The 23,420-nt window shown below is 50.0% G+C and overlaps 1 protein-coding gene and 1 long non-coding RNA gene across 5 annotated transcripts in view; one reads left to right on the top strand and one right to left on the bottom strand.

Moving 5' to 3' along the window:
- The window catches only part of LOC133618428 (uncharacterized), a 32,175-nt gene extending 20,376 nt beyond the window's left edge, over nt 1-11,799 (top strand). For all 3 annotated transcript variants that reach the window (XR_009817303.1, XR_012050993.1, XR_009817304.1), the window contains exon 3: nt 11,593-11,799. This is a non-coding gene — a long non-coding RNA (uncharacterized lncRNA). The remainder of the gene's footprint in view (nt 1-11,592) is intronic.
- myom1a (myomesin 1a (skelemin)) overlaps nt 1-23,420 on the bottom strand; it is a 68,131-nt gene that overhangs the window by 1,948 nt on the left and 42,763 nt on the right. Inside the window, exons 23-36 of one of the 2 annotated variants that reach the window (XM_061978761.2) lie at nt 17,512-17,618; nt 17,293-17,337; nt 17,058-17,194; nt 16,844-16,988; nt 13,760-13,819; nt 11,729-11,796; nt 11,523-11,648; nt 4,392-4,481; nt 4,091-4,178; nt 1,917-1,955; nt 1,722-1,827; nt 1,492-1,655; nt 1,375-1,411; nt 1,204-1,226 (exon numbers count right to left, since the gene is read on the bottom strand). In XM_061978761.2, the coding sequence (XP_061834745.1) occupies nt 1,204-1,226; nt 1,375-1,411; nt 1,492-1,655; nt 1,722-1,827; nt 1,917-1,955; nt 4,091-4,178; nt 4,392-4,481; nt 11,523-11,648; nt 11,729-11,796; nt 13,760-13,819; nt 16,844-16,988; nt 17,058-17,194; nt 17,293-17,337; nt 17,512-17,618 (1,235 nt within the window). The remainder of the gene's footprint in view (nt 1-1,203; nt 1,227-1,374; nt 1,412-1,491; nt 1,656-1,721; nt 1,828-1,916; nt 1,956-4,090; nt 4,179-4,391; nt 4,482-11,522; nt 11,649-11,728; nt 11,797-13,759; nt 13,820-16,843; nt 16,989-17,057; nt 17,195-17,292; nt 17,338-17,511; nt 17,619-23,420) is intronic. The other variant, XM_061978763.2, reaches the window with a different exon arrangement.

Here is a 23,420-nt window from a genome sequence, read left to right on the forward strand (position 1 = left end):
ATATATACACACACATACATACATATATATATATATATATATATATATATATATATATATATTAGAGATGCGCGGATAGGCAATTATTTCTTCCGCAAACCGCATCAGAAAGTCGTCAACCATCCGCCATCCACCCGATGTAACATTTGATCAGAACCGCACCCGCCCGAACCCGCCCGTTATTATATATCTAATATAGACGATGCAAGGCATTAGTGAGGTTATAAAGCTTTTGCCTGTTAAAGAAAGGAGACTGATCCAATGCAGCACAGACATTCGCGTGCCACGCTGTCACGACCCAGACGCACACCAGTGCGCAATCATATGGGAGCCGCGCTGAGCGCACCTCCAAGCGCGTCTCGCTGCCGGCGACGGCCGGGTATGGGCCCGACGCTCCAGCGCCATCCATTTTCAGGGCTAGTTGATTCGGCAGGTGGGTTGTTACACACTCCTTAGCGGGTTCCGACGTCCATGGCCACCGTCCTGCTGTCTATATCAACCAGGGTGAGCCCCACCCCTTTTCGTGAGCGCACTGCGCGCGGAGTGACCCCTGTTACGCGCCCCCGGCAACAGGGGTGGCGGGCAGGTAAGCTGCGCGGGCGGAGCGCGCGGAGTGACCCCTGTTACGAGCCCCCGGCCACGGGGGTGGCGGGCAGGTAAGCTGCTTACCTGCTGCGCGTGACGCCGGCCGCGGCGAAGGCGGACGAGGCGGGGTGTCGGTGCGGTGGGCGCGGTGGTGACCCTGGACGTGCGTCGGGCCCTTCTCGCGGATCGCCTCAGCTACGGCTCCCGGTGGGGCCCTCTCGGACCTCCGGACCCCGGCGAGGCGTCCCTTCTCCGCTCCATAAAAGTGTCCATCTCTTTTCTTTTTTCTTCTTCTGTTGTGGCATATGCCGCAGGTGCCTGCTCGTTTTTCGTATGTGGGTAACAACATTTAACTATGTATATATATTTCCCAATTGGTTTAACTGCCACCCGCCTGAATCTATTTAAAATCTAATTTTTTTTTATTTCAACCGCCCGACCCGACCCGACCCGCGGATAAAATCTAATTTTTTTAAATTTCATCCGCCCGATCCGCGGATAATCCGCGGACTCCGCGGTTGTGCCCGCAAACCGCGCATCTCTATAAAGCACCTTCCATAAAATAGAAATGAACTTAAATAGCATTTAGGCTCCTCCAGTTAGTAAATATCAACTTACTTCTCTCTGCGATGGCTGCCGCCCTGCGGAAGGAAGGAGAGCGACAGTGTCAGAAGCCTCTTGAATATAAAAAAATGCATCCAGTAAACACAAAGCCAGGGAATGCAGTCTAAGGAGGAGGGCATTTTGAGTTCATGCAGGCTGTATCAGAAGGCACCTTCGTTTACTCACTTCAGTCTTTGGAATTCCTCAAAGGCTTCCTCCCAAGCTGCACGGGAATCACGCACAGATGAATATTCTCTTAGAATTACGAAGGAGTCCTTTTTTTCCCCAAAATATTGAACTCACCTCGGCCACTCAGGTCGAACACGCGCTTGACGCCGTCCTTGCCGTCGAACACGTCTATGGTGTATTTGCCCTTGTCTCTCTCGGTGGGCTCGTTGATCTTTAGCCACAGCTGCTCGCCCGTCACTCCCGACTTGACTCTCTCTGAGGCAGAGATCTTAGCGTCCCTTGGCGGAGGAACACAAGACACAATCAGCTGGGACCGGCTCGGCCGTCGCGTGGATCGGACGTACTTGTGCAGCCAGCCCACACGCTGGTCCTCGTGGTAGTACGTGACCGTGGAGTGAAGGACGAGGCCGTGTTCCGTGCTCAGGACTTCGATTTGGGTCGACGAGTTGGCTGGAAGAGAAAACGACGCGAGTGTTTATTTACATTAGTGATGCAAAAGTGCTGTAAGGGCATTTTCAGCGTCTCTCAGGAGTGCTCACCAATCACCCTGAACAGCTCGTTCATCACAGCCTTGTAGCCTGCAGGGGAATGTGCATCATTATAGACTCCTCCCATTCTTTACCACAGCACACGTACCAGGACCACTTTGCAATAAGGGGACACTTGCAAGGGTTTATAAATCCTGACCTTCGTACCTTTAATATGTCCTGACAACATAACAAAGCATTGTACTTGTAAAGCTGTGCTCTGTTCTATGAGTCCACCTTGGTGTCCATAGTGGATCTAACATAATAGTGTGAGAGTCCAGTCCATAGTGGAGCTAACATAATATTGTGAGAGTCCAGTCCATAGTGGATCTAACATAATAGTAAGAGTCCAGTCCATAGTGGATCTAACATAATAGTGTGAGAGTCCAGTCCATAGTGGATCTAACATAATAGTGAGAGTCCAGTCCATAGTGGATTTAACATAATAGTGTGAGAGTCCAGTCCATAGTGGATCTAACATAATAGTGAGAGTCCAGTCCATAGTGGATCTAACATAATATTGTGAGAGTCCAGTCCATAGTGGATCTAACATAATAGTGAGAGTCCAGTCCATAGTGGATCTAACATAATAGTGTGAGAGTCCAGTCCATAGTGGATCTAACATAATAGTGAGAGTCCAGTCCATAGTGGATCTAACATAATATTGTGAGAGTCCAGTCCATAGTGGATCTAACATAATAGTGAGAGTCCAGTCCATAGTGGATCTAACATAATAGTGTGAGAGTCCAGTCCATAGTGGAGCTAACATAATATTGTGAGAGTCCAGTCCATAGTGGATCTAACATAATAGTAAGAGTCCAGTCCATAGTGGATCTAACATAATAGTGTGAGAGTCCAGTCCATAGTGGATCTAACATAATAGTGTGAGGGTCCAGTCCATAGTGGATCTAACATAATAGTGAGAGTCCAGTCCATAGTGGATCTAACATAATAGTGTGATAGTCCAGTCCATAGTGGATCTAACATAATAGTGAGAGGCCAGTCCATAGTGGATCTAACATAATAGTGAGAGTCCAGTCCATAGTGGATTTAACATAATAGTGTGAGAGTCCAGTCCATAGTGGATCTAACATAATAGTGAGAGTCCAGTCCATAGTGGATCTAACATAATATTGTGAGAGTCCAGTCCATAGTGGATCTAACATAATAGTGAGAGTCCAGTCCATAGTGGATTTAACATAATAGTGTGAGAGTCCAGTCCATAGTGGATCTAACATAATAGTGAGAGTCCAGTCCATAGTGGATCTAACATAATATTGTGAGAGTCCAGTCCATAGTGGATCTAACATAATAGTGAGAGTCCAGTCCATAGTGGATCTAACATAATAGTGAGAGTCCAGTCCATAGTCCAGTCCATAGTGGATCTAACATAATAGTAAGAGTCCAGTCCATAGTGGGGCCAGCAGGAGATCCTCTTGAATGGAGACAGGTCAGCAGTGCAGAGACGTCCCCAACCGATGCACCGTGGGTCCCGGTCCCCACTTTGGACAGCGAGCGCCTCATCTGTGGTCACAGAATCCAGCCATCCATTCATTTTCTACCGCTTTTCCCTTTCAGGGTTATGTGTGTGTGTGGGGGGCGGGGGGGGGGGGGGGGGGGGGCCTATCCCAGTTGCACTCAGGCGGAAGACGGAGTACACCCTGGACAAGTCGCTACCTCATCGCAGGGCCAACACAGATAGACAGACAACATTCACACACTAGGGACCATTTAGTGTTGCCAATCAACCCAGCCCCAGGTGCATGTCTTTGGAGGTGGGAGGGGCCTATCCCCAGGTGCATGTCTTTGGAGGTGGGAGGGGCCTATCCCCAGGTGCATGTCTTTGGAGGTGGGAGGGGCCTATCCCCAGGTGCATGTCTTTGGAGGTGGGAGGGGCCTATCCCCAGGTGCATGTCTTTGGAGGTGGGAGGGGCCTATCCCCAGGTGCATGTCTTTGGAGGTGGGAGGGGCCTATCCCCAGGTGCATGTCTTTGGAGGTGGGAGGGGCCTATCCCCAGGTGCATGTCTTTGGAGGTGGGAGGAAGCCGAAGTACCCACACAGTCACGGGGAGAACATGCAAACTCCACACAGAAAGACCCTGGCTCCTAATGATGGGATCATTATAAACCCCTTTTTAGGTTCCCCCTACTATAAAGTGTTCCTACTAAATGTTTCAAGCACTTACCTTCATTTGTCAGATCAAACCTGCTCATATCTTGGCCTCTCTTGTCCTTCAAGAACACCTCGTAAATACCCGCATCCTCCTTGGTAATCTAAGGGTGGAAACAAAAGCCCGGTTAGAGTCCCGGAGTATAGGCCTACATCTCTCCCAGGGCCCTAATTGAACTATCTCCCATTGACAGACTGACAGGGCACTAAGCAAGCTTGTGTCCGCTGCAGACGTGACATGGAAGACATTGAAATGGTCACACAGCATGGAGGGATGAGAAGCGTCAACTTATGAGCAGCAAGTTGCTCATTCAGACTTTGGATCTCGGCGCCGGCAGCAGCGAAGCGTCCTCGGCGGGCGGCTCTGGTTCTTCCATGTCTGCTTGCACGTCTTGCTCAATAACGCACTGCGGATTAAGACACATGAGCATGTTAGTGTGGCACAGATGGACGAGCGGCATGACGTGAGTTAGTAACGTTTTGGGCAAGACATTGAAAAGAGTAAGAATCAGAGGTGGGTAGTAACACGCTACATTTACTCCGTTACATCTACTTGACTAACTTTTGGGATACATTGTACTTCTAAGAGTAGTTTTAATGCAACATACTTGAGTATATTTATAGAGAAGAAACGCTACTCGAAGACCTCTATGAAGAAAACAAGCAAGGAACCCAGATTTCCCTTGCCCGCACGCGGGTCACCGGGGCCCCCCTCTGGAGCCAGGCCCGGAGGTGGGGCACGATGGCGAGCGCCTGGTGGCCGGGCCTGTCCCCATGGGGCCCGGCCGGGCACAGCCCGAAGAGGCAACGTGGGTCCCCCCTCCAATGGGCTCACCACCCATAGCAGGGGTCATAGAGGTCGGGTGCGATGTGAGCTGGGCGGAAGCCGAGGGCAGGGCACTTGGCGGTCCGATCCTCGGCTACAGAAGCTAGCTCTTGGGACGTGGAACGTCACCTCGCTGGGGGGGAAGGAGCCTGAGCTAGTGCGCGAGGTGGAGAAGTTCCGGCTAGATATAGTCGGACTCACTTCGACGCACAGCAAGGGCTCTGGAACCAGTTCTCTCGAGAGGGGCTGGACTCTCTTCCACTCTGGCGTTGCCGGCAGTGAGAGGCGACGGGCTGGGGTGGCAATTCTTGTTGCCCCCCGGCTCAGAGCCTGTACGTTGGAGTTCAACCCGGTGGACGAGAGGGTAGCTTCCCCCCGCCTTCAGGTGGGGGAACGGGTCCTGACTGTGGTTTGCGCTTACGATCCAAACCGCAGCTCAGAGTACCCACCCTTTTTGGATTCACTCGAGGGAGTACTTGAGAGTGCTCCCCCGGGTGATTCCCTCGTTCTACTGGGGGACTTCAATGCTCATGTTGGCAGCGACAGTGAAACCTGGAGAGGCGTGATTGGGAAGAATGGCTGCCCGGATCTGAACCCGAGCGGTGTTATGTTATTGGACTTTTGTGCCCGTCACAGATTGTCCATAACGAACACCATGTTCAAACATAAGGGTGTCCATATGTGCACTTGGCACCAGGACACCCTAGGCCGCGGTTCCATGATCGACTTTGTAGTTGTGTCATCGGATTTGCGGCCTCATGTTTTGGACACTCGGGTGAAGAGAGGGGCGGAGCTTTCTACCGATCACCACCTGGTGGTGAGTTGGCTGCGATGGTGGGGGAGGATGCCGGACAGACCTGGCAGGCCCAAACGCAATGTGAGGGTTTGCTGGGAACGTCTGGCAGAGTCTCCTGTCAGAGAGAGTTTCAATTCCCACCTCCGGAAGAACTTTGAACATGTCACGAGGGAGGTGCTGGACATTGAGTCCGAATGGACCATGTTCCGCGCCTCTATTGTCGAGGCGGCTGATTGGAGCTGCGGCCGCAAGGTAGTTGGTGCTTGTCGTGGCGGTAATCCTAGAACCCGTTGGTGGACACCGGCGGTGAGGGATGCCGTCAAGCTGAAGAAGGAGTCCTATCGGGTTATTTTGGCTCATATGACTCCTGAGGCAGCGGACAAGTACCGACAGGCCAAGCAATGTGCGGCTTCAGCGGTCGCAGAGGCAAAAACTCGGACATGGGAGGAGTTCGGTGAGGCCATGGAAAACGACTTCCGGACGGCTTCGAAGCAATTCTGGACCACCATCCGCCGCCTCAGGAAGGGGAAGCAGTGTACTATCAACACCGTGTATGGCGAGGATGGTGTTCTGCTGACCTCGACTGCGGATGTTGTGGATCGGTGGAGGGAATACTTCGAAGACCTCCTCAATCCCACCAACACGTCTTCCTATGAGGAAGCAGTGCCTGGGGAGTCTGTGGTGGGCTCTCTTATTTCTGGGGCTGAGGTTGCTGAGGTAGTTAAAAAGCTCCTCAGTGGCAAGGCCCCGGGGGTAGATGAGATCCGCCCGGAGTTCCTTAAGGCTCTGGATGCTGTGGGGCTGTCTTGGTTGACAAGACTCTGCAGCATCGCGTGGACATCGGGGGCGGTACCTCTGGATTGGCAGACCGGGGTGGTGGTTCCTCTCTTTAAGAAGGGGAACCGGAGGGTGTGTTCTAACTATCGTGGGATCACACTCCTCAGCCTTCCCGGTAAGGTCTATTCAGGTGTACTGGAGAGGAGGCTACGCCGGATAGTCGAACCTCGGATTCAGGAGGAACAGTGTGGTTTTCGTCCTGGTCGTGGAACTGTGGACCAGCTCTATACTCTCGGCAGGGTCCTTGAGGGTGCATGGGAGTTTGCCCAACCAGTCTACATGTGTTTTGTGGACTTGGAGAAGGCATTCGACCGTGTCCCTCGGGAAGTCCTGTGGGGAGTGCTCAGAGAGTACGGGGTATCGGACTGTCTGATTGTGGCAGTCCGCTCCCTGTATGATCAGTGTCAGAGCTTGGTCCGCATTGCCGGTAGTAAGTCGGACACGTTTCCAGTGAGGGTTGGACTCCGCCAAGGCTGCCCTTTGTCACCGATTCTGTTCATAACCTTTATGGACAGAATTTCTAGGCGCAGTCAAGGCGTTGAGGGGATCTGGTTTGGTGGCTGCAGGATTAGGTCTCTGCTTTTTGCAGATGATGTGGTCCTGATGGCTTCATCTGGCCAGGATCTTCAGCTCTCACTGGATCGGTTCGCAGCTGAGTGTGAAGCGACTGGGATGAGAATCAGCACCTCCAAGTCCGAGTCCATGGTTCTCGCCCGGAAAAGGGTGGAGTGCCATCTCCGGGTTGGGGAGGAGATCTTGCCCCAAGTGGAGGAGTTCAAGTACCTCGGAGTCTTGTTCACGAGTGGGGGAAGAGTGGATCGTGAGATCGACAGGCGGATCGGTGCGGCGTCTTCAGTAATGCGGACGCTCTATCGATCCGTTGTGGTGAAGAAGGAGTTGAGCCGGAAGGCAAAGCTCTCAATTTACCGGTCGATCTACGTTCCCATCCTCACCTATGGTCATGAGCTTTGGGTTATGACCGAAAGGACAAGATCACGGGTACAAGCGGCCGAAATGAGTTTCCTCCGCCGGGTGGCGGGGCTCTCCCTTAGAGATAGGGTGAGAAGCTCTGCCATCCGGGGGGAGCTCAAAGTAAAGCCGCTGCTCCTCCACATCGAGAGGAGCCAAATGAGGTGGTTCGGGCATCTGGTCAGGATGCCACCCGAACGCCTCCCTAGGGAGGTGTTTAGGGCACGTCCCACCGGTAGGAGGCCGCGGGGAAGACCCAGGACACGTTGGGAAGACTATGTCTCCCGGCTGGCCTGGGAACGCCTCGGGGTCCCACAGGAAGAGCTGGACGAAGTGGCTGGGGAGAGGGAAGTCTGGGCTTCCCTGCTTAAGCTGCTGCCCCCGCGACCCGACCTCGGATAAGCGGAAGAAGATGGATGGATGGATGGATGGATGGATTTCTTACTTCAAGCATGAAAAAAAAAAATCATGATGTCGAGTGCATATCATTATGTCAAAATAATGGCACTAGCATTTACTTCATTTAAGAATATTTTTCAACATATTGAGCAAAAAAGGTCTCTTTTTTTTTTCCTACCAAGAAAAGTGCACTTGTTATTAGTGAGAATATACTTATTTTAAGGTATTTTGGGGTTCATTGAGGTTAGCTCATTTTACTTGTTTTGGAAAGTCTTGACAAGCCAAATTTTCTTGTTCTATTGGCAGATAATTTTGCTTCCATCCATCTCCATCCATCTTCTTCCGCTTATCCGAGGTCGGGTCGCGGGGGCAGCAGCCTAAGCAGGGAAGCCCAGACTTCCCTCTCCCCAGCCACTTCGTCCAGCTCTTCCTGTGGGACCCCGAGGCATTCCCAGGCCAGCCGGGAGACATAGTCTTCCCAACGTGTCCTGGGTCTTCCTCGCGGCCTCCTACCGGTCGGACGTGCCCTAAACACCTCCCTAGGGAGGCGTTCGGGTGGCATCCTGACCAGATGCCCGAACCACCTCATCTGGCTCCTCTTGATGTGGAGGAGCAGCGGCTTTACTTTGAGCTCCTCCCGGATGGCAGAGCTTCTCACCCTATCTCTAAGGGAGAGCCCCGCCACCCGGCGGAGGAAACTCATTTCGGCCGCTTGTACCCGTGATCTTGTCCTTTCGGTCATAACCCAAAGCTCATGACCATAGGTGAGGATGGGAACGTAGATCGACCGGTAAATTGAGAGCTTTGCCTTCCGGCTCAGCTCCTTCTTCACCACAACGGACCGATACAGCGTCCGCATTACTGAAGACGCCGCACCGATCCGCCTGTCGATCTCACGATTCACTCTTCCCTCACTCGTGAACAAGACTCCGAGGTACTTGAACTCCTCCACTTGGGGCAAGATCTCCTCCCCAACCCGGAGATGGCACTCCACCCTTTTCCGGGCGAGAACCATGGACTCGGACTTGGAGGTGCTGATTCTCATCCCAGTCGCTTCACACTCGGCTGCGAACCGATCCAGTGAGAGCTGAAGATCCTGGCCAGAAGAAGCCATCAGGACCACATCATCTGCAAAAAGCAGAGACCTAATCCTGCAGCCACCAAACCAGATCCCCTCAACGCCTTGATTGCGCCTAGAAATTCTGTCCATAAAGGTTATGAACAGAATCGGTGACAAAGGGCAGCCTTGGCGGGGTCCAACCCTCTCTGGAAAAGTGTCCGACTTACTACCGGCAATGCGGACCAAGCTCTGGCACTGATCATACAGGGAGCGGACTGCCACAATCAGACCGTCCGATACCCCATACTCTCTGAGCACTCCCCACAGGACTTCCCGAGGGACACGGTCGAATGCCTTCTCCAAGTCCACAAAACACATGTAGACTGGTTGGGCAAACTCCCATGCACCCTCAAGGACCCTGCCGAGAGTATAGAGCTGGTCCACAGTTCAACGACCAGGACGAAAACCACACTGTTCCTCCTGAATCCGAGGTTCGACTATCCGGCGTAGCCTCCTCTCCAGTACACCTGAATAGACCTTACCGGGAAGGCTGAGGAGTGTGATCCCACGATAGTTAGAACACACCCTCCGGTTCCCCTTCTTAAAGAGAGGAACCACCACCCCGGTCTGCCAATCCAGTGGTACCGCCCCCGATGTCCACGCGATGCTGCAGAGTCTTGTCAACCAAGACAGCCCCACAGCATCCAGAGCCTTAAGGAACTCCGGGCGGATCTCATCCACCCCCGGGGCCTTGCCACTGAGGAGCTTTTTAACTACCTCAGCAACCTCAGCCCCAGAAATAGGAGAGCCCACCACAGACTCCCCAGGCACTGCGTCCTCATAGGAAGACGTGTTGGTGGGATTGAGGAGGTCTTCGAAGTATTCCCTCCACCGATCCACAACATCCGCAGTCGAGGTCAGCAGAACACCATCCTCACCATACACGGTGTTGATAGTGCACTGCTTCCCCTTCCTGAGGCGGCGGATAATAATTTTGCTTCGTTCAAATAAAATACCCCTAATTTTATTTATTTTTTCTTCTTGTTTTTGAAGACTGACTTTTTGCAGTGTGCACCAGCAGCTGTGCTGCTCCAACTGAGAGGAGGGTATTTATTTTCTTTATGAAAGGTATAGCTCCAGCCATCCATTTTCTACCGCTTCTCCCTCTTGGGGTTGTGGCGGGGCTGGAGCCTATCCCAGCTGCACTCTACCCCAAGGCAGGGTACACCCTGGGTAATAACAAAGGGAAATACGGGAATGGGAGGAGAGCAAATAAGTGAAAACTAAGTGTTGACAGGTATGATCTGGACTAGAGATGCGCGGTTTGCGGGCACAACCGCGGAGTCCGCGGATTATCCGCGTATCGGGCGGATGAAATTTAAAAAAATTAGATTTTATCAGCGGGTCGGGTCGGGTCGGGTCGGGCGATTGAAAAAAAAAAAAAAAAGATTTTAAATAGATTCAGGCGGGTGGCAGTTAAACCAATTGGTAAATATATATACATAGTTAAATGTTGTTACCCACATACGAAAAACGAGCAGGCACCTGCTGCATATGCCACAACAGAAGAAAAAAAAAAAAAGAGATGGACACTTTTACGGAGCGGAGAAGGACCCCGACGCCTCGCCGGGGTCCGGGACCGAGGCCCCTTCCCCCGAGAGGGCCCCACCGGGAGCCGTAGCTGAGGCGATCCGCGAGAAGGGCCCGACGCACGTCCAGGGTCACCACCGCGCCCACCGCATCGACACCCCGCCTCGTCCGCCTTCGCCGCGGCCGGCGTCACGCGCAGCAGGTAAGCAGCTTACCTGCCCGCCACCCCCGTGGCCGGGGGCTCGTAACAGGGGTCACTCCGCGCGCTCCGCCCGCGCAGCTTACCTGCCCGCCACCCCTGTTGCCGGGGGCGCGTAACAGGGGTCACTCCGCGCGCAGTGCGCTCACGAAAGGGGTGGGGCTCACCCTGGTTGATATAGACAGCAGCTAGGACGGTGGCCATGGAAGTTGGAACCCGCTAAGGAGTGTGTAACAACCCACCTGCCGAATCAACTAGCCCTGAAAATGGATAGCGCTGGAGCGTCGGGCCCATATACCCGGCCGTCGCCGGCAGTGAGACGCGCTTGGAGGTGCGCTCAGCGCGGCTCCCATATGATTGCGCACTGGTGTGCGTCTGGGTCGTGACAGCGTGGCACGCGAATGTCTGTGCTGCGTTGGATCAGTCTCCTTTCTTTAACAGGCAAAAGCTTTATAACCTCACTAATGCCTTGCATCGTCTATATTAGATATATAACAACGGGCGGGTGCGGGCGGATGCAGTTCTGATCAAATGTTACATCGGGTGGATTGCGGATGGTTGACGACTTTCTGATGCGGTTGCGGATGAAATAATTGCCTATCCGCGCATCTCTAATCTGGACCCTTGATTTTGGGATGTTTTGTCACTTATGAGTCTGTGTGTTCGACAGCCGAGCAAGTAAAACGCAGCTGGATAAATAAACGGACGCTGCACTGAAGTGTCGCTTTTGCGTTTCGTAAAAGCTCACGACCCTGCGGACGGACGGCCTGACCTTTCCAATGTTAAAAGTCAACACGCTGTCCTTTTTCTCCAATTTCTTCATGGCCTCGTCACCAGCGCAGATCTCGATGCTGTTCTTGGACCAGATGATTTCTGTCTCGGCCTTGACGTTTCCTACCTGTGGAGAGCATTAAAGACAAGAATGAAGATTAAGTGTTGGCTTGATGGTCTCTTTTTTTTGTTTTTTTTTTGTCTTACCGTGCATTTCAGCAACACATCACATTTTGGCGTAACAGTGAAGTCAAGGTACTCAATAAAGTGAGGACCTGTGAACACAAGGTGTGCCATTAATTGATTAACTTGACTTAAACAAGTGGAAAAACTTATTGGGGTGTTACCATTTAGCAGAGGTGGGACCAAGTCATTGTTTTGCAAGTCACAAGTAAGTCTCAAGTCTTTGCCCTCAAGTCCGAGTCAAGTCCCGAGTCAAGACAGGCAAGCCCCGAGTCAAGTCCAAAGTCAAGACTGGAAAGTCTCAAGTCAAGTCCTAAGTCCTGCATTTTGAGTTTCGAGTCCTTTCAAGTCCTTTTAACCACAGACTAATATATTAACACAGATTGTGTATGCTTTTCAAACGCTGTATTTATTTATTAAAACAAGTGCATTTTAAATTGCAGGAAAGACAATTGTGCTGACATTGCACTTTATAATAGCACTATTAACCAGTCATTTTAAACATTAACTCATTCCTTTACAGAACAAACACATTGAAAAATAAAGTGCAAATGTACTTATTTGTACAAAAGTGTTAACATTGAAAAAACATGACATATACGTGAACATAACAAAAAAGTTGTACTTTTTATATGTCAGGGCCCTATGCTGCATTGCATTTGCAAAAGACCAAATTAGCCAAGAGTCTGTCAGTCATTTGTGCACGATGGGGGCGTAGTATGATGCCACCATGGCTGAAAACTCGCTCCACTGGAGCACTGGAGGCAGGCACTGCCAAGACTCTCATGGCCACTCGGAACAGTGAAGGAAGAGTCTTCATGTTCAATGCCCAGAACAAAAGGGGGGAGAGAGTTGTTTTGGGTTGGTGCACTACTTGTAAGTGTATCTTGTGTTTTTTATGTTGATTTAATTAAAAAAAAAATATATATACATATATATTTCTTGTGCGGCCCGATACCAATCGATCCACGGACCAGTACCGGGCCGCGGCCCGGTGGTTGGGGACCACTGAGGTAAACAACCAACAGTATGTCAGAAAGCTAGCTAAAACGGTACACATATTCATAATATAGTATACATTTTAACTGACCTTTATTTTACTATTTTTGTCTTTTTTTTAGGTGGCTAAAATACGCGGTGCTGCTGACCGCCGTCTAACGTTACGTGTGATATATTGACTAACGTAACCCTGCTTAAAAAAATCACTGAACAAAAAATATGAATAAGGTAGTGAACTGCAACAGATTCCCGTGTTTGCTATAACGTTAGCAGTGAGTTTACAGCCTCACTGATTTAACTACACAGCAAATAAAAGTCACGTTACTTAGACAATAAACGTTATCTTACATTCAAAACTTACCGTTCTTTGTGCAACTTCAAATGCCGGACGAAGTTGGAAGTTGTTGCCTCTCCATCAGTCATTTTCGAACCGCATGTGTTGCATACTGCAAACTGTTTTGTGTTGACCACCTCGTAATTTTTATACCCAAACGAAATTATTTTAGGTATCATTTTTTGTTCACTGGCGTGTGGTTTGGACATGTCTTCTTTGTTGGTTGTCCTGCAATTTGATTGGATGAATGCTGTGTGATGAAAACAAAGTAGATCTAATTTGATTGGCTGCTGTACTGAGACCACACCAGCTGACACACGCAACGCTGATAGACAAGTACACAATGAAAAATACGGAGCGCTCCCGAATAACTTTTTCATCTTTGGGTTTTGGGGAAAGTAGCAAGTCATGTCAAGTCATGTCAAGTCAAAAGGCTCAAGTCCAAGTGAAGTCACAAGTCATTGATGTTAAAGTCTAAGTCGAGTTGCAAGTCTTTTTACATTTTGTCAAGTCGAGTCTAAAGTCATCAAATTCATGACTCGAGTCTGACTCGAGTCCAAGTCATGTGACTCGAGTCCACACCTCTGCCATTTAGTGGTCAATTGTACGGAATACTGTGCAATCTACTAATACAAGTTTCAATCAATCAATCAATCAATCAAAACATGCAGTCGACACGCGCTCTAATGAATGTTAGGTAATATGAAGGAATGACATCATACCTTGTTTCCTGAGCCATTCTGCTCTCTCAAATTGCGACTTCTTCTGCAGCGCTCTGAACTCTGTACAGTAAAAGCAAAGTATATGCACGGCTCTTATGACAGGTGGTCCTCTGCTGCCCCTCAGTGGACATTCATGCTAACACAGAATCTAACACAGTGGTTCTTAACCTTTGTTGGAGGTACCGAACCCCACCAGTTTCATATGCGCATTCACCAAATCTTTCTTTAGTGAAAAATATATATATATATGTTTTTTTTCAAATTCAAGACAAATTTAGATGTTTTTGTACTGGTGCACAAAATGAAGCGTGCATGAACATCACCTTGTTCAAAGAACAAAACCAACACAGTGCATAAACTCACAACAAATGACACACCTGCAAATCAGTCTGACTTCTGCTGTTGCCGTATCCATAATACGCCGATAGGAAGAAGTTAAGGTTAAGATATATATATATATATATATATATATATATATATATATATATATATAAATTTCAATCGCCCGACCCGACCCGACCCGACCCGCTGATAAAATCTAATTTTTTTTTAAATTTCATCCGCCCGATACGCGGATAATCCGCGGACTCCGCGGTTGTGCCCGCAAACCGCGCATCTCTAGTCCAGATCATACCTGTCAACACTTAGTTTTCACTTATTTGCTCTCCTCCCATTCCCGTATTTCCCTTTGTTATTATCCAGGGTGTACCCTGCCTTGGGGTAGAGTGCAGCTGGGATAGGCTCCAGCCTCGCCACAACCCCAAGAGGGAGAAGCGGTAGAAAATGGATGACTGGAGCTATACCTTTCATAAAGAAAATAAATACCCTCCTCTCAGTTGGAGCAGCACAGCTGCTGGTGCACACTGCAAAAAGTCAGAAATACTTGACTTTCAGTGAATTCTAGCTATATATATATTTTATTACATACCGTATTTTCCGCACTATTAGCCGCACCTAAAAACCACAAATTTACTCAAAAGCTGACAGTGCGGCTTATAACCCGGTGCGCTTTATATATGGATTAATATTAAGATTCATTTTCATAAAGTTTCGGTCTCGCAACTACGGTAAACAGCCGCCATCTTTTTTCCCCGTAGAAGAGGAAGTGCTTCTTCTTCTACGCAAGCAACCGCCAAGGTAAGCACCCGCCCCCATAGAACAGGAAGCGCTTCTTCTTCTACTGTAAGCAACCACCCGCCCGTGTAGAAGAAGAAGAAGAAGCGCGCGGATATTACGTTTCATTTCCTTTGTGTGTTTACATCTGTAAAGACCACAAAATGGCTCCTACTAAGCGACAGGTTTCCGGTTCATGAAAAGACGCAATCTCTCCATCCGCACACGGACTACTATTTCACAGCAACTGCCTAAAGACTTTCAAGAAAAGCTGGCTACTTTCCATGCATATTGTAAAAACAAGATAGTTGAAAAAAAGATCCGGCCAGAGAACATTATCAACATGGACGAGGTTCCACTGACTTTTGATATTCCTGTGAACCGCACTGTGGATACAACGGGAGCACGTACGGTGAATATTCGCACCACAGGGAATGAGAAGTCATCCTTCACTGTGGTTCTAGCTTGCCATGCTAATGGCCAGAAACTTCCACCCATGGTGATATTCAAAAGGAAGACCTTGCCAAAAGAGACCTTTCCAGCCGGCGTCATCATAAAAGCTAACTCGAAGGGATGGATGGATGAAGAAAAGATGAGCGAGTGGTTAAGGGAAGTTTACGCGAAGAGGCCGGGTGGCTTTTTTCACGCAGCTCCGTCCATGTTGATATACGACTCCATGCGCGCCCACATCACGCTGGTTTTTAATATATTATTAAAGTTTGACTGACCAATCTGACTGTTTTTTTGACATTCCCTTTAGCGCAGTTAGATGCGGCTTACAACACGGGGCGGCTTATAGGTGGACAAAGTTTTGAAATATGCCGTTCATTGAAGGCGCGGCTTATAACACAGGGCGGCTTAGGGTGCGGAAAATACGGTATACATATATATATATATATATATATATATATATATATATATATATATATATATATAAATAAAATAAATACTTGAATTTCAGTGTTCATTTATTTACAGATATACACACATAACACTCATCTACTCATTGTTGAGTTAAGGGTTGAATTGTCCATCCTTGTTCTATTCTCTGTCACTATGTCAGAACACACACATTATACAAATATACATTATAAAACGGGAGCTCTAATTTGGGAGTCTGAATTAGGATCAGAAGTTCCTATACAAACATTGCGCACTCACGTCGCCTTTTTGTATTGATTACTGCAGCTGTGCACTGGATTCATTCACAAATACAAACTACAACCCACAAACACTTTAGAGTTAGGCTCCACCATCAGAATGTGTACTTAAACTTATAAAGATCACATGGATATTATTCAGTGAGTTGATTTACCAAAACTAACCTGTTACACAGGAGGAAAAAGCACACAGGACGTTTCAATTGTTCACAGACTGGTCGCGCTCATCAGAATGACAAGACACTTCCGGTCTGCAGGTGATAGCATTCAATTGGGAAGAAACGCCCTACTGCCCCCTACTGACCAATGTGAATACTGATAAATGTGTAATGACAGCTCCAAAAACGAATTCAAACCACAAAATAAAATAAATAAATCAACACAAAAATGTGACACATTATGGGTGGGTCACATATGCATGTACAGTAGATGGCAGTATTGTCCTGTTTAAAAGTGTCACAACATTGCTGTTTATGGCAATGTTGTGAACAGGCTGTCAACATGTCACTCAGGTCCGCATGGAGCTGGAGGGGGCGTGGCCTCCAGCTCCGCCTGAATTTCGGGAGATTTTCCGGAGAAACTTTGTCCCGGGAGGTTTTCGGGAGAGGCGCTGAATTTCGGGAGTCTCCCGGAAAATCCGGGAGGGTTGGCAAGTATGACGATGAGTCAGGTGTGTCTCGCCCTCCGCGGCGGAGGGCCCTGAGGCCGACTCACCGAACCCCTTGGGTTCGATCGAACCCAGGTTAAGAACCACTGATCTAACATCTCCATATGATTATTATTGTCTCACTTTAATCAAGTAAAATAGTACCTTCTCCAATCAGCACGTAGCTGGTTGTGCCCTTAGCTTTGCCGTCCACCAGTTTAAAGGTGAATGTTCCTTCGTCCGTCACCTCCAGGGAGTCCATGAACATTTCGATGATACCTGTGCTCTTGTCGAAGTTCATGGTGTATTTCTGCAAGCCATCAAGAAAAAAATTGATGTCGAATAGACACAATCAAAAAGGAGGCACTCGTACTCTCACCCCGCCTTGATTAATGATGACGTCATTAAAGACGTAGTCCAATTGGCAGTCCTTTGTGAACTTCTCCACCTGTGTCCAGAATCGCACACGACCCTTCTCTTGCAACTCCATGGCCATTTCATTCTTAAAGGGGATAACTGGGGAATAAACATTTGGAAACCTGTTTATATACAGAATTTGTACTTTACAGAAATATCTCTTGAGGGAAATGTGTTTTTATTGATGGAATATTTACCAGGGAACTTGTGCTCGTGGCTGATGTCCAGGAGACGCTTAAGATCTGTCAAAAATAACACCAGCAGTAGCACAAAGGGGTGATTGTCATGACCGGCGCAAAGTCTGTGCCAATTTCCATTTCAAAGGATCAAGCCTACTGCCCATTGGGACTTGGACGTATTGTTTACAAAGACATACACAAATAGCCACACAAAGCACAAAAGTGTTTTTCTGGCACCTTCCTCGGCGAGCGCGAAGCTGGATGAGATGCCGTCCGTGTTGGTGACCACGCAGGAGAATATGCCCAGATCCTCCAGGGAGGGATTGTTAAAGATAACTCTGGTCCTGGAAAATGACATGATGTAGGAAGGTGATTTAAGACAACTCAGGACTGATATTTGAAGCCATTTTTCCTTTGAAGGTACATTTCAGTTTGATTTGCCACTTTATGGTTTTAGTAAAAACACTCTCATACTTCTAGCACAGGTATGAAAGTGTACTTAAAGCAGAACTGCACTTTTTTTTGGAACGTTGCCTATCGTTCACAATCCTTATGAGAGACAAGAAGACAAAAGTTTGGTTTTTTTTTCACATTCTAACGTTTAGAAATCGTCTCGTTCTTGGTGGCGAGCAATGCAGCTAATGGGCGCAATCTATTCTACCTCTAAATCACTTTAAAAATGCAGTGAAAAACCGTCAACGATACTTCATTTACGTTCTGTAACCTGTATAACAACCAAACTGTAGCGACATTGTTATTGTAAGACAGAACACAGAGGAACTCTTTTTCTAGCGTACAAAACATCGGCATGCTACGGTATTAGCTGTAAAAGCTAACTACGGAAAGACATAAGCTAACTTGTAGATGTGCAATTGGGGAGGCAGAGCTGTGCCCAGCCAAGCGGCCACCTCCTGCACCCAGCCAGGCTGTTACCTCCAGCCCGGCCTCTGCTGCCTGTCCTACATCCAGCGAGGCTGCCACCGCCAGTCTTACATCCAGCTCGACCACCAGCCCAGCTGCCTGCTGCTCCTGCTCTGCAAACGCCACCAGCCCAGCTGCCTGCTACTCCTGCTCTGCAAACGCCACCAGCCCAGCCGCCTGCTGCTCTAGCTCTGCAAACTCCGCCATCCGCCTCTCCAATGGACCTGCAGATGCCCCCATTCGCGTCTCAAGTGGGCCTTTCCATGATGCCGCCATCCTCGTCTTCAGCGGGACTTCCCACGACGCCTCCATCCTTGTTTCCAGCGGGCCTTCCCACGACACCGTCATCCTCGTCTACAGCGGGCCTTCCTACGACGCCGCCATCCGCGTCTCCAGAAGGCCTTCTTACAACACCGCTATCCTTGTCGCCAGCGGTCTTCCCACGAGGCCACCATCCTCTAACCCAGCAGGTATTAACACAACTCCGCCATCCTCGTCTCGTGCAGGTATTAACACGACGCCGCCATCCTCGTCTCCAGCGGATCTTCCCACGACGCCGTCATCTTCGTCTCCAGTGGGCCTTCCTACGACGCCGCCATCCTCGTCTCCAGTGGATCTTCCCACGACGGCGTCATCTTCGTCTCCAGCAGGCCTTCCCAAGACGCTGCCATCCACGTCTCCAGAGGGCCTTCCTACGACGCTGCCATCCTCGTCTCCAGCGGGCCTTCCCATGACGCTGCCATCCTCGTCTCCAGCGGGCCTTCCCACGACGCCGCCATCCTCGTTGCCAGCGGGTCTTCCGATGACAGTGCCATCCTCATCTCCAGCGGGTCTTTTATGACGCCGCCATCCTCGTCTCCAGCGGGCCTTCCCATGACGCTGCCATCCTCGTCTCCAGCGGGCCTTCCCACGACGCCGCCATCCTCGTTGCCAGCGGGTCTTCCGATGACAGTGCCATCCTCATCTCCAGCGGGTCTTTTATGACGCCGCCATCCTCGTCTCCAGCGGGCCTTCCCATGACGCTGCCATCCTCGTCTCCAGCGGGCCTTCCCACGACGCCGCCATCCTCGTTGCCAGCGGGTCTTCCGACAACAGCGCCATCCTCATCTCCAGCGGGTCTTTCCATGACGCCGCCATCCTCGTACCCAGCGGGTCTTCCCACGACACCGTCATCCTCATCTACAGCGGGCCTTCCTATGACGCCGCCATCCGCGTCTCCAGAGGGCCTTCTTACAACACCGCTATCCTTGTCGCCAGCGGTCTTCCCACGAGGCCACCATCCTCTAACCCAGCAGGTATTAACACAACTCCGCCATCCTCGTCTCGTGCAGGTATTAACACGACGCCGCCACCCTCGTTGCCAGCGGGTCTTCCGACGACAGCGCCATCCTCATCTCCAGCGGGTCTTTCCATGACGCCGCCATCCTCGTACCCAGCGGATCTTCCCACGACGCCGTCATCTTCGTCTCCAGTGGGCCTTCCTACGACGCCGCCATCCTCGTCTCCAGTGGATCTTCCCACGACGGCGTCATCTTCGTCTCCAGCAGGCCTTCCCAAGACGCTGCCATCCTCGTCTCCAGAGGGCCTTCCTACGATGCTGCCATCCTCGTCTCCAGCGGGCCTTCCCATGACGCTGCCATCCTCGTCTCCAGCGGGCCTTCCCATGACGCTGCCATCCTCGCGTCCAGCGGGCCTTCCCACGACGCCGCCATCCTCGTCTCCAGCGGGCCTTCCCATGACGCTGCCATCCTCGTCTCCAGCGGGCCTTCCCACGACGCCGCCATCCTCGTTGCCAGCGGGTCTTCCGACGACAGCGCCATCCTCATCTCCAGCGGGCCTTCCCATGACGCTGCCATCCTCGTCTCCAGCGGGCCTTCCCATGACGCTGCCATCCTCGTCTCCAGCGGGCCTTCCCACGACGACGCCATCTTCGTTGCCAGCGGGTCTTCCGACGACAGCGCCATCCTCATCTCTAGCGGGTCTTTTATGACGCCGCCATCCTCATCTCCAGCGGGCCTTCCCATGACGCTGCCATCCTCGTCTCCAGCGGGCCTTCCCACGACGCCGCCATCCTCGTTGCCAGCGGGTCTTCCGACGACAGCGCCATCCTCATCTCCAGCGGGTCTTTCCATGACGCCGGCATCCTCGTACCCAGCGGGTCTTCCCACGACGCCGCCATCCTCCTACCCAGCTCTGCAGCCTGACAGATCCTCTACCCAGCAGCCTGCACAACTTCTTGCTCGCCTGCTGCGAAAGCGCTCATCTGGCGCTTGCCCTCCTTGCCTGCTGCGGACGCCTCCTCATCGTCATCGGCCAAGAGTATAGCCGTTCCATAGACACTCTGCGTAATTGGCAGCAACGCCCAGGACCCAGGTGTGGACCTTCACGGTGGTTGAGACGCTGTCCTCGCTCAGGTCAGCTTCCTCAGCGACCAGAATTGTGGCCTTTTCATGGACGCCCTCTTCTTCGTGCTTGCCTCTATTAGCAACAGTTCATCTTCCGTATATTTAGTTTCAAAAAGACAAAGTTGTGAATCCTCATTTGTCCAAAAATAGTCGTCTTCATTGTCTAATACCAAGTCTGCCATTAATAGAAAACACACTTGCGTTAGATTCCAGGAGTAGGAACAGATTTGTTGCAGGAAGTCGGAAGTGCGCTGCTATGGAAACGGGAATAAATCCGGCGAAGAATTAGTTCTGACTGTGCATAGAGTGACCAAAATACTTTAAATATTGTACATATAGTTATGTTACTATATCATACTGTATATTAGAGATGCGCGGTTTGCGGGCACAACCGCGGAGTCCGCGGATTATCCGCGGATCGGGCGGATGAAATAAAAAAAAATTAGATTTTATCCGTGGATCGGGTCGGGTGGTTGAAATAAAAAACAATTAGATTTTAAATAGATTCAGGCGGGTGGCAGTTAAACCAATTGGTAAATATATATACATAGTTAAATGTTGTTACCCACATACGAAAAACGAGCAGGCACAATATGCCACAACAGAAGAAAAAAAACAGAAGAGATGGACATTTTTACGGAGCGGAGAAGGGACGCCTCGCCGGGGTCCGGGACCGAGGCCCCTTCCCCCGAGAGGGCCCCACCGGGAGCCGTAGCTGAGGCGATCCGCGAGAAGGGCCCGACGCACGTCCAGGGTCACCACCGCGCCCACCGCACCGACACCCCGCCTCGTCCGCCTTCGCCGCGGCCGGCGTCACGCGCAGCAGGTAAGCAGCTTACCTGCCCGCCACCCCCGTGGCCGGGGGCTCGTAACAGGGGTCACTCCGCGCGCTCCGCCCGCGCAGCTTACCTGCCCGCCACCCCTGTTGCCGGGGGCGCGTAACAGGGGTCACTCCGCGCACAGTGCGCTCACGAAAGGGGTAGGGCTCACCCTGGTTGATATAGACAGCAGCTAGGACGGTGGCCATGGAAGTCGGAACCCGCTAAGGAGTGTGTAACAACCCACCTGCCGAATCAACTAGCCCTGAAAATGGATGGCGCTGGAGCGTCGGGCCCATACCCGGCCGTCGCCGGCAGCGAGACGCGCTTGGAGGTGCGCTCAGCGCGGCTCCCATATGATTGGGCACTGGTGTGCGTCTGGGCCGTGACAGCGTGGCACGCGAATGTCTGTGCTGCATTGGATCAGTCTCCTTTCTTTAACAGGCAAAAGCTTTATAACCTCACTAATGCCTTGCATCGTCTATATTAGATATATAACAACGGGCGGGTGCGGGCGGATGGCGGGCGGATGGCGGGCGGATGCGGTTCTGATCAAATGTTAGATCGGGTGGATGGTGGATGGTTGACGACTTTCTGATGCGGTTGCGGATGAAATAATTGCCTATCCGCGCATCTCTACTGTATATATACTTGCAGTGTGTATATATAACGTTGATGGAGGTTTTTAAAGTTGTTTTAGAGCAGGCCTTTGCAATTATTTTGACTCAAGGGCCAAATTTAGAGGAAAAAAAAGTGTCTGGGGGTCGGTATATTTATTTTTAGGAACACTAATACAAAACCTCACAATAATGTCTGATTGAATGCTAAAAACGTTATGACAGACCGCCTTGAAAAACGGAATGGAATTTAAATTTTTTTTTACTGAATGAGACACCCAGAATGTACATGAAAATAAAGAATGTGGGATTTACAATATTAACTATGAAGGATAAAACACTGAATATTGACAACACATGAACGCCACACTCCCTCTCCATCCACATATTTTATAATCAAGCTAAACGCAACAAAAATGCACTAAACACAGCGAAGGGTAAAAAAAACCCACCTACAATCTGATATAATATCACTTTTCTTGCAAAAATCTCCTTCTGCGTCTGTCCCTGACACCCACATTTCAGCCTCTGGAAACACTCTGTGGAAACGCTCCCCACCCACACTGCTTGGTGCCTCGTCTGAGCTGCTGTGACTTAGATTACCATAGTAACTAATGAGATTACCACCGCCGCTCCCAGTCTGTGGAACGCTCTCCCTGACCACCTGATTGCACCACAGACAGTGGATGCTTTTAAAAAAGGCTTAAAAACCCTTCTTTTAAAAAAACCTTTTTTATATATAAATATATGCGTACTAGTTCTAGCTCAGGGGTCGGCAACCCGCGGCTCCGGAGCCACATGCGGGCTCTTTGATCACTCTGATGCAGCTCAGCAGCTTACTTGCTGAACCCCCCAATTTTCCCGTGAGACTTCCGGATTTCAGTGCCTCTGGCAGACAACTCAATTCACCGGTGTGGGCAGCGTGTCTGAGACTCCTGGTTTATACATAGCACAAAGCAAAAAGAAAACTTTGTATGCAGTGTTACTTCATTTAAAATTTCAAAAAATGTTTGCGGCTCCCATTGTTTTCTATAATTTGCGAAACTGGTCAAAATGGCTCTTTGACTGGTAAAGGTTGCCGACCCCTGTTCTAGCTATTAGGCTGTTCTAGTTTTTATTGTTATTATCTTTTTATTTTTCTTATTTTTTTTAATACACTGTAGAACTTTGAGGTTGTTTGCTCAATATAAAGTGCCATAGTTACCATAGTAACTAATTTCATGACCATAGTAACTTGTATATGATGCAGATTCCAAGCATGTAAAGACTTACCGTATTTTCCGCACTATAAGGCGCACCTAAAAACCACAAATTTTCTCAAAAGCTGACAGTGCGGCTTATAACCCGGTGCGCTTTATATATGGATTAATATTAAGATTCATTTT

This window comes from Nerophis lumbriciformis, linkage group LG19, assembly GCF_033978685.3.
Source record: "Nerophis lumbriciformis linkage group LG19, RoL_Nlum_v2.1, whole genome shotgun sequence".
NCBI lineage: Eukaryota > Metazoa > Chordata > Actinopteri > Syngnathiformes > Syngnathidae > Nerophis > Nerophis lumbriciformis.